Source organism: Tasmannia lanceolata, unplaced genomic scaffold, assembly GCF_043159265.1.
Source record: "Tasmannia lanceolata isolate RefF3 unplaced genomic scaffold, GAP_Taslan_0.1 ptg000019l, whole genome shotgun sequence".
NCBI lineage: Eukaryota > Viridiplantae > Streptophyta > Magnoliopsida > Canellales > Winteraceae > Tasmannia > Tasmannia lanceolata.
In genome coordinates, this window is record NW_027518696.1 from 5,519,055 (window position 1) to 5,530,224 (window position 11,170).

At 38.9% G+C, this 11,170-nt stretch overlaps 1 protein-coding gene across 1 annotated transcript; it reads left to right on the forward strand.

The window, feature by feature from the left end:
- Window positions 1-733: 733 nt before the first annotated feature.
- On the forward strand, window positions 734-3,955 carry LOC143852836 (bidirectional sugar transporter SWEET16-like). The gene is made up of 6 exons (XM_077362457.1): window positions 734-871; window positions 971-1,007; window positions 1,137-1,347; window positions 1,858-2,019; window positions 2,259-2,378; window positions 3,537-3,955. The coding sequence occupies exons 1-6, from the start codon at window positions 838-840 to the stop codon at window positions 3,837-3,839; spliced, it is 867 nt and encodes a 288-aa protein (XP_077218572.1). The 5' UTR covers window positions 734-837; the 3' UTR covers window positions 3,840-3,955.
- Window positions 3,956-11,170: the final 7,215 nt, after the last annotated feature.

The following is an 11,170-nucleotide window of genomic DNA, read 5'->3' on the forward strand; positions in this document are numbered from 1 at the left end:
TCCACACAGCTTTTTAATAGATGTTGCTACGAGTTACAAAAAATTCAGGCGTTTCTGTCTCTTTTGATCCTACCCACACATGGACTAACTTCTTCTAAAAATAATAAGATAATGATACAATCTACCCAACAATGAGATCCGACTCAACTTTACATCCAACTCTAATTAATTAGGACTCTCACAATTTCTGAAGATAGACTTGGGTGGCTTGGATGGCCCCACAAGTTTAGTCACCGATTGAATTAATTCCAACATTATCATCATCTTTGTTGGAGTAAATTGATCTTGCAATCGACGTACCAGATTGTGCCACCCGACTGCTAATCTGCAACGGGTGGCAACTCTTGCATTCCGCCAAATGTCGAGTATGATAACAAAACATACTAAGCAACATGGGCGGGGAGATGGACTATATCAGTGAATCTCCAAGTTACATAACACCTATAATTTGAGCTACCAAATTGATGGATCTTAACACTTAGCCGTTTTTAAAAGATTGCCCCGATTGGAATCATCTTAACCGGTCGTTGCATGTCTGACCCATTTGACCACGTGTTCCATCAAAGAGGTGACCCATCCATCGCTTAAAAACAGTAGGCAAGACAAAAAAGAGATGGGCACAAAAGAGGGAAATAATGGAAAAGAAAGCGGTCCAAATTCAGCCCTCTGATGAAGTACCTAGCTGCATTCGTGGCAGGCATCCAACGGTCTAGATCCCTGGCTGACAATAGTGCATTAGTGCCTACCCCCGGTCAAACTCCACCACATCTTTTCTCCTCCCTTAACATGCAAACACCCTTCAAGGAAAAACCCACTTGTTTGTTCTAAGTTCCTGCAATGGCAAGCCTAAGCTTCATTGTAGGAATTGTGGGTAAGTTTCAAAACCTCATAAAACATTGATTTTTTAAGGAATTCTTAGGTGAAGCTTTCTGGGTTTTTGAGTTCTATGCAAAATCTTTTCTTCTTGCAGGCAATATAATTTCCATACTAGTCTTTGCTTCTCCAATGTAAGTAAGAACTAAGAAGCTTATTCTCTAACCTTTTTTATTCATTTGAAAGGCTTTTGATAGATTTCTTAGATGAGTTTAGCTTTGGAATGATAGTAAATTGTTCAATGTTGGTGGATGTGATGATAGAGGTACGTTTTGGAGAGTGGTGAAGAATAAATCTACAGAGAATTTCAAGGGGATTCCATATGTGACTACACTGTTAAGCACATCTTTGTGGACTTACTATGGTCTTCTCAAGCCTGGAGGTTTACTCATTCTCACTGTCAATGGAGTGGGTTCTGCCCTCCAAGCCACCTATGTCACTCTGTTTCTCATTTTTGCCCCTAAAGATACAAGGGTAACTCTCTCTCTCTCTCTCTCTCTCTAAAAATGGATATTAGAATACTCAATATTTAGGATGAAAAGAAATGGAGGTTTAAGTTCATGCACATAAGATCAGTATCAAGCAGGCCCTTAGTTGAGAGGTCCCACCTTTGACCAATCTGAACCGTCCATCTGAAAGTCCTTATGGTAGATCTCCAAAATCACGGCAATCATAACATCCAATAATTCGCGTCTTTAGTTGTAGACTGGGAATCGTTGGCGATATATTGTTTTTGACCGTCCATGTTCAACAATACACACATTGTTTGATGTTACAATTGCGTGATGAAATTGATTTTTGGGTCATAGGAGATCCAAAGCAGGGCCTACCAGATGAACGGTTCAGATCATTCAAAGTGGGACCCATAGTAGGCATTCCTCATTGTATTACAATGAAGTCAGCTCCCTCCCTTACTATGCCATAGTGGGTCCTATCTTTGGTTGATAGCCACCATCAAAGTAATCAACCATCGATGTGTTTTAGGTTAAGATAGGCAAGTTGGTGGCTATTTTCAACGTGGCTTCTGTGGGAGCAGTGATCGCCATCACCCTCTTCGCGATTCATGGAGATATGCGTCTCACTGTGATAGGATGCATATGTGCTGGATTAACTGTGGGCATGTATGCTTCACCAATGGCAGCCATGGTAAGACACAATTCCTTCTACTAATCACTTCATTAAGCTTTAGAGGTGTTAGAATAGATCAGATCTAACAAGATCTGACCATTGGATGGTTCCGTTATTAGATTAGGAAATTATTCTTGATTAGGATAATTTCCTAATCTAATAGCGGAACCATACAACCGTCAGATCTTGATAGATCTGATCTATTCTAATAGGAGGATCCACCATAACACTCTTCTCTTGAAATCTGAAACCAACAGAGGATAGTGATAAAGACCAAAAGCGTAGAGTTCATGCCTTTCTCTCTCTCCTTTTTCCTCTTCCTCAATGGAGGTGTTTGGGCCACGTACGCAGCACTTGTAAGAGACTTTTATGTTGGAGTAAGTTCTTTCACTTCCTCTTCTCATTTATTCTTCACTGCATTACTCATACTTTGTAGCAACTCACTTCTCTCAGTGATGCCTCAGTAGGGTGGTGGCGCCCACCATGGCATAGTGGGTCCCACCTTTGATTGATCTGAACCACATCTATCTGATAGTACTTGCTTTGGATCTCCTACGGCACATAGTTATTCAATCCTACCATTTGATAATGTGCATCATCTGTCATTGAATTTAGAATGTGAACCGTTGCATATAGCAAGTCAGGGTTCATTTTATCCTAGGATAGGTTTACTATCCTCTATTTAGGTCGAAAATGGCCCCAATGGATAGGGTATCCGTGCAAGCAGGGCAGCCAATATCAGGGGCTTCTTCAAGATAAAAGTATAGTGAACGGAGGATAGTAATCCTAAACAAGGACAAAAAAAACCCGGGCTTCCTATCCCCACAGAGAACATCCCCATTGGAGCTAACCATGGATAGGTCAAGGCCAGTGTTGTATTTGCAATCCTAACTGTACGATCTAATGTAATTTTTTACTGTTGAATATGAACTGCTCCTCTTCATTGGATAGATAATTTCATCTGATAATTCAATTTTTAGCTCATCGGGTGCGGCAATTGATGGCCAGTCTGAATTGATCAATGGCACTATGGCAGGGCTCGCCGTATGAATTTGATCCATATACATTATTCGATTGCTTTGCATAAGATCCAATAATGGGTATTTTTTTTGTTGTTGTTGATCATGTATGATCAAAAATTACATATCGGTAAAATACACCACTTTCAATGCCAAAAAATCACACATTATTAGATCATATAATTGCATGAATTTGATATTTTCAGGCATATGCGATCCAATGCAGCGGCTATTAAATGAACGTTGGATCAATCAAAGGTGGGACCTAATATGCCATAGTAGAGGTCACATTGTATTACAATGAGTTCTCACCCTACTGAAGCATTCGTGAAAGAGATTGAAAATATGGAAAATACTTGATACATTCCGGGCTGCATTTGCATTAAATTTATAGAGGGGTTTACAAGTAGTTTACGTGAAAAACATGTGCTTAACTGCCTGTAACTACTTGTGTCTGAAATTCAAATTACATAACTAAAATAACTTCCTAATCTACTACTATAATGATCCAACCAGGTGCCGAATGTGATCGGTTTCGTGTTAGGATCAGCACAGCTGATAGTTTATACAATTTATAGAGACAAGAAGACGGATATTGAGAAAGAGGAGGAAGGTTCGGCACACCTAATTGAAATGAAGGGGTATGAAGACCAAGAGAAGGCGCCGAACCGAAGCCTGAACAAAGGAAGAAGCCTCCCCAAGACCACTGTTTCCCGTCAACATAGCTTACAGAAGATTGTGAAAGCTCATTCACTGACTCCATACGAGTGTCACTCTAATTGGACCGATGAAGATGAGGATGTTAGCCATGCTGCGTAAAATAAGATGGGTGCCATCTGCCATGGGTCCTACTTTAAATTTAAATATGTAGTGTAAAAATAATTTTATAATTATCAAAGTCTCTCCCCACATCAATGAACTCTCTCTTTTCTCTCTGTTTTTAGAGGGCCGTTACTCATAAATCTAGCGTCTGTTTGGTTGCACAAAAATTTAAGAAAAGCGAAGTAAAATGGACAATTTTCTTTTCCTAGGGTTGGTTGGTTGTCGTTTACTATTCACATGACAGTCCTTGTTGATTGTAAATTTTCCAATTCATTCATTGAATTTCCTCCCAAATCAGGAAGAATATGAAAGTAAAGAAATGGGAATCCACTTTCCTTTTCTTCATTATACCGGTGCTAATTGGAAAAGGTCTTGGTTAGGTCCAAATTGATCCAACTGCAATTTGACTCAGGCCGTTTCTAGATTATGTCTGTGATACCTTCTTATGGAGGCTTCCTACTTTGTAGATGATGATTATGAAAATCACTTTTGAATAAGTTTTTTGCTCGTTTTTTTTAACAGTCCATCTGCAATCGCCATTTGAATCATTCATTAAGTGCATTTTCTGGTCATGTCAATCTATGGTTTGGTTTATGATAATCTCATGCTGCAGGGTTTTAAATATCACCGTATATTGGCCAATGTATCAGTATCAGAGGGAGTCCGATATTGCCAATATATGGGGACCTTTAAACCTTGTGTTCTTGGGGCTAGATAAGGCTCCTCATGTTCTTCTCATAAGGCTTTTTGCAAACCATTTAAATTATGGGATTTGCTATGGACTTTTGCGGAAAGGCATGTAGCAGCTAGCTGTTGCATGAGAGAGCAGCCACCTAGATGAATTAAATGAATAAGACAAAATCTGCTAAAAAAGTGAGCCGTTGTGGCTGCTCTCATGCACCAGTCAACCGCGAAATGCCTTTCTCAGAAAGTAAAATCCCTTAAATTATTAAGGGTCGCAAATTAAGTGTTCCTTGTTAGAGTATAAAACTTGGTCTCATTAAAATTTGTGTTTAAAAACTCAGGCCCGGTCGAAAACTTAGCCAGGGTTAGACAGAGTCAACTTGGGGAGCACTGTTCATTTTAGATCTTTATAATCGATTTTTAAGCAAAATTTTGACTCCAATAATCAATTTTGGACTTCAAATCAATAATCAAAATATGAAAAGAACATGACCTTAGTAGGTAAAAATTAGGACTTAGACAAGATCTAGGGCATGGTAAAACTGAGTCGATTAGGATGAGTACTTTAAAAAAAAAAAAAATTGTGAGTAAGCTGGGGTTAGGCAAACCCCTACCAGATATGTAAGAAAATGAAGAGAATTGAAGGGCAGGAAGAGCTACAACGGCCAACAAGCTCCACGAGCAAAGAAATACAACAATCAGAACATCAAAACAAAAGCAGAATAGAACCAAACATCACTTAAGAAGTCATTCTCGAATCAGCCAAAACAATGTCGAGAAGAGCGGGGGAGGGGGCGCAAGGGCTCTGGATGGTAAGCAACACCTTTGAAGGGACAACTTGATTTGGACAGGAAGTCAGCTGCACTTTATCTCTCAGAATGTGAGTGATCCTCCATGAGGAAAATCTGGTTAGGGATTTCCTTCTATTGGTGAGAGTGGACCAAGAACGCCAGGGGCATTTATATGTACCATTTATCACTTCCACAACTATTTTGGAGTCGGATTCAATCCAAAGATTTCCTGAAGTGAAGTTTGTTGCAATAGATATTCTTCTTCAAATCGCTTGCATTTCTAGAACATTGATGGAGTCTTGCTTCAGATCAGTGGAGAATATGGCCAGTGTATTGCTATTCCAATCACGAATAAGACCTCCAATAGCAGCCACTGAACTGGTAAGGGAAGCGTCTGTGTTGAGCTTTAGTTTATTGTTGTTAGTGATTTTGGATTTTCAAAATCATGTATTAGTGTTTTGGAAAATGTTTTACAAAAAGCGTTTGGGAAAAAGAAAATGTTTTCTTCGAAATATTTGCTTTTACAAAAGGATGTAGAAGTGTAGTTGAAAAGATAGTCCCGTACCGGATGAGAGAAAAGAAAGAGAAGGGCTTATAAAGCATTACACTTTTCTATTATTTGTTTGATTGCACATTGGGTTGAACCCATGGTTGGACCTGCGGGATGGTGCAACGCACCGTTCGCACACGCGCGCGCGCGGCGTGGGCAATGGGCAATGGGCTATAGGGCGCATAGTGGCGCTTTTTAGGCGCACTTTGCACATAACTCCAACGGTCAAACGGTGTGATCAAATGGGTTGTGTCCCTTCCCCCAACGGTCATGTGCCAAGAGGTGCGATCCACACCATAGATGGTTGATCTAACGATGACTGGGTTGGAGAGATGTTTTACTCAAACCAACAATCACATCTAGGATCGATCAGGACCGTTCAATGTCAATGGGTGCGATCTAACGGTCAGATTTCAAACATTCTGGAAAGGTGCCCTGTAGAGGTGTTTTTCACACTGAAAAGACACCAGGTGGTCTACAAAATGTGCAGAATTCGGTCATTTCATATAGAAAAACGAATTGGCAATTCTGACAGACTTTACACTCTCTTCTACACTCCTACAAAAATCCCCAAGTATTTCTACATACTGTTTTTCTTTTGTTTACTATTCTAGATACTGTTTTTCTGCAGAAACAGAATCTAGAGATTTCTCTAAGGCTTGAAATTTCGGAAGGGCATTTCGGGTTTGATTCCGCTAGTGCTACGCCTCATCAAACATTAGTAGGGCTTCCCTACTAGGCTTCATTGTATCTTGGAGGCAATTCGCGGATCCCCTTTGCACACTACTAGTAGGGGCGAATCTTGTCTTAAGGAAAGTGATATCACGCCTTGAAGCAACAAGTTTCTATTTTCTATCATCAACAGTACCCTCAACATATTTTTTACAACAATTGTGACCAGGGGGACCACTTACAGGTTTTTGCTGGTTTGCTGACTTGGAGGATTGAGAGATTGAGGTGCTTTGCAATTGATAATGCTCTGGGGTTGGGAGAGTCTGGGAGGTTTAGATGAATCAACTTATCTCTGATGATGGAGAGGATAGAGTGCAGAATGGTTTGCTTATGAGATGGAGCCTCACCATGGATTCTTCTGTTTCTTTCCTGCAGACGTGGTATACAGTGGCACAGAAAGCAATTCTTACAGCAATGGATGTTTGGGTTGTCCCCTTGAATTGCTCTCTAATCCAAAGTTCTTCAAGGAGCAAAGATTTTTTTGTTTTTCTACGGCATTCAAACCTCCAAAGAATTGAGCGCCATACCGAGGCAGAGTAGGGGCAAGAAAAGAATAAGTGATTTGTATCCTCTGTTCCATGTACACAGAGAGCACAATTAGTCTGTCTTGAGGAGCCAAGACAGATTAATTTTTAGATTAAATCCGGGGAATTTTTAGACAATGATAAAAAAAAGAAAGTCAAAACCATTGTCTATTAAGTGTCCTACTCGTTGGATTACAAACTGCAACTAGTCTTTGTTTATATGTTTCTCTAACACATGGGGCATGGTGGCAAAATCTTAATGTTTTTACCTGTTCTTACCTAATTTGGTTTATTGTGGGGTCTTGAGACCAGATTGCTCTTGGGAACGTTGCGTTTCCGAGATTATATTATGTGTTTGATCTTTATCTCTAGGGATGAATTGTGATGTGTATTTTATGTTATGATCAATGAAGGTTACGAAGTGTTTTGGCTGTTCGACCACATCATATGCCCATCCATGCTTCCTCATCTTCCTCATCACCCTAAACGAATGTTTCTTCATATTTATCATCACCCAAAAGCAAAGGTGACTAACTGGAAAACTAAGAAAAATGTCTATTCTTTTTGGTCATTTCACTCTCTAATGGCTACTTCCATCCCCTTCTTATCATACAACCGAGATCCATTCACGGTCAAGGGCCTTCGTGGCACACACTCACCTCTCTTCTCCATCAGTTCAGACGGTTTTTACCAATCAAAAAAAAAAAAAAAAAAAGTTCAGACGGTTTAGTGATCAATGCTCAAATCAAAAACCATAAAGTCAAGAAAGATCTAACCTTAATTTCATTATTTATTGCAACATATTTATATTTTTACATCATTAGTCATGATCGAGTAAGTTACTGTATTAAGCATTAATGAGAATTCTTCATTTATCATCCATTTTCTTCCACTCATTGCTTTCTATATTCTTTATTAATTTTAATCATTATTAGTCTTTAAATCATGTTTGATTATTGATAATTTTATTAATTTTCTTATACTCATTGCTGTCTCTCTCATTTTTCTTCTTGCTCTATGTCTTTGTCGCCCTTGTGGCCCCCATGTAATTTTTTTTTTTTCTATCTAATATATCTGGTTGAGGTCCTACCTAACCTCTGCTTACCCATCAAAAAAAATAAAATCCTGTTTGATTATTGATTGATTGACCTTTTTTTTTTCCTTCAATTGATGGAATTTTATTAAAGAAAATAAAGAAGCCCACGAGCGAAGGTCATGAAGACGATGAGAACACAAAGAGGATTAAAAAAAAACCACAGGACCTCCAGTAGTCAATGAGGTAACAAAGCGAAGATCTCATGGGCAATTCACTCTATCCCTGGCAAGACTGTCCACATCCCTATTAGCCGACCTCGGAAAGTATTGGAAACGAACTTGGAGACCCTCCACACAGTCCAAGATCTTGTCTATTTGTTCTATAAGAATATCCAAGGGTGAGAATGCCTCACATCGAACCATCTAACAATATTGCAGGAGTCACTATTCATAATAAGATTATCTAAGTCTGTGGTCTTTAATCTAATGCCCTAAAGAATAGCTTTCAGTTATGTCTCATTAGAATCTTTGATTCCAATAACACCAGAAAAAAAAAACCAAAGTATCCCATGTGGTTAAGTTGGTCTCATCTCTGATAAGACATCCAATGCCGGTCTGGCATGGGTTGCCCAAGCTAGAATCAATGATGCTTAGCTTCAGTCAGCCAGGCTCAGAAGGGGGGTTCGGCGCACCGTTTAGAGAGAGCACGGAAATTTCTGAAATTTTCGGCGAGCCAATTTCTCAGTGTGAAAATTTCTAGATTAGGGAGAGATTTGCTCTAATACGAATACCATGAAATTTCCTCTAAGGATGCTGTTTCGTTTTTTCCCTTCGTCTAGGAATTTGACAAGTAGAATGAATGCCAGATGGGGAGGTTGTTCACATCAGCGTGAACAATGAAACCCCATCTAGCTATTCAATAATAGATACTTACAGCTGAATGCATCTTGAAGAAGGGGGAGAATCCTTGCCCAAGAAATTACTAAAGACAAGATCACCGAAAGTAGAATTGACACTTTTTTCTTTCTAATATAAGTAATAACGTATCTTTTTCTTCCTTTCTATGCAGACAACAATATCACAGGAGATGATTTCTTTGACTAATTATAGCTTTGACGCCTACCTTTCACCATATCATTTGAATGCAAGTTTTAAAATCTGAGCAATGATAAAACAATTGAGCATGTGAAAGGCGATTGTTGCAATTATAATGGGACTAAAACCTAGCCAACATTAATGTGGTTTAAAAAAGGGGTTTATATAGGGACTCCCAAACCTTTCTATATTGTCATGAATCATGATATCCTTTAAAACTATATAAAACAAGAAATTGTAACTAAAGCATCTTGGTTCCCCCCTCCCCCTACTTGAATTGTTGTATTTGCCTCCATGACTGTCTCGGTTGTGATGTTTAATCAATAAAACCTAACCATTTCAAAAAATAAAAATACAAGGCAAAATTGAGGTTAGTTACTGAATAAAGATAATGTCTGTGGGCTTAGTTAGGCTCCTTATCTTTCAAAACGTAAAATGTTGTGTAAAATTTGTTTTTCTTCCAATTTAGGTTAATCAAAAGAAATAGTTTTATAAATTTTAGCGGTGGAAATATTATTTCTGTAAGATCCCATATCGGAAAAGGAGAGAAAGTTCCTGGGCTATATATGTGAGTTCTTCTTCTCCCTTTGTAGGCGCGTTTTTAGAATCTCTCCCCTAGGATTGGGTCCGGACATAGTTAGTGCTGTTGAAAAACAAAATCGGAGAGGGTGGGAAACCTAGAACCGGACAATATTTACACAGTGGGGTCGGGGCATGACAATTTCCCTAACTTCGATGGTCATCCCCAGCTGTTAGATAAGACGGCGGTGATTGGAGTCTAGTCGGTTGGCCAGTACAACATTGGAGGAGGTTCTTTCTAATAAAAGAGGTATATCGGGTGCCGAAAACTCAAATTTTAAATTAAATTTCCTGTTAGACGCTCCAGTGACACTGTATAACAGCCAAAGGGACTCCGATCAGCATTAGTGTCGTGCGCCCTTCTGCAGAGAGAGAGAGAGAGAGAGAGAGAGAGAGAGAAGAAAAACTTAAGCGTTCTATTAAACATTTGAGGAAAGCTAAAATGAAGGGAGCCCTTGCAAAAATGAGATGAAAGGCCTCCCCCATTGGCGGCTAGTCACTCTAGTGCATTTAACATTCATTGACTTTTACATTTTAGAGTGATGTGAGACCAATGGGCATCTCATTTTTGCAAGGGTTTCCCTTCAGTCAATCATTCTTCCTAAAATTAACACATGAATTAGGAATATTTTAGTCATTTTTGTTAAAAATGATATTCGACTAAACGGGTTTTCTGTGGTGTTTATAAGCTGTTTTAGACAAAACCTCATTAGCAGCTTCCCAGTACATCTCTTCTTGTGATAATTTCTCGAGAAACTTGTGTGTATGCATAACAAGAGAAATTATATGATGAAATGTTATTCCAATCTTTTCCAGATATTCCATTCACTGTTTCGTGTCTTTAATTTCCTTACAATGGCTGCACATCTACCAACTTTTGTTTGTCTTTTTCTTTATTTTCAGGAAATTAAAGACAAACAAAAGGATGGAAATTTCAGAGATTTTATACGGTGTGGCCGTATAGTCTAGTATTCTTCAAAAAGTACTGCACGACCCACTTCATAGGATGATCCAAACTGTTCATTTGTTGGGCCACAACTTAAATAAGTTATGCCCCAAAAATCACTTCGGAAGGATGATCCTAACCCTCCGATCTATAGAGGGACGGCACATTATGAATCTATAGATAGTTGGGTTAGTTGCATCCTATATAAATGATTTTTCAGGCACTACCTATTTACGTTGTAGCCCAACAAATGAATGGTTTGGATCATCCTATGAAGTGGGCCGTGCAGTACTTTTTGAAAAATACTGGAATACACCGCCACACACCATATAATTCTCGGAAATATCATTACCTTGTAAGTTATTGTATTTTTTTTTTCATAAAAAACTAAG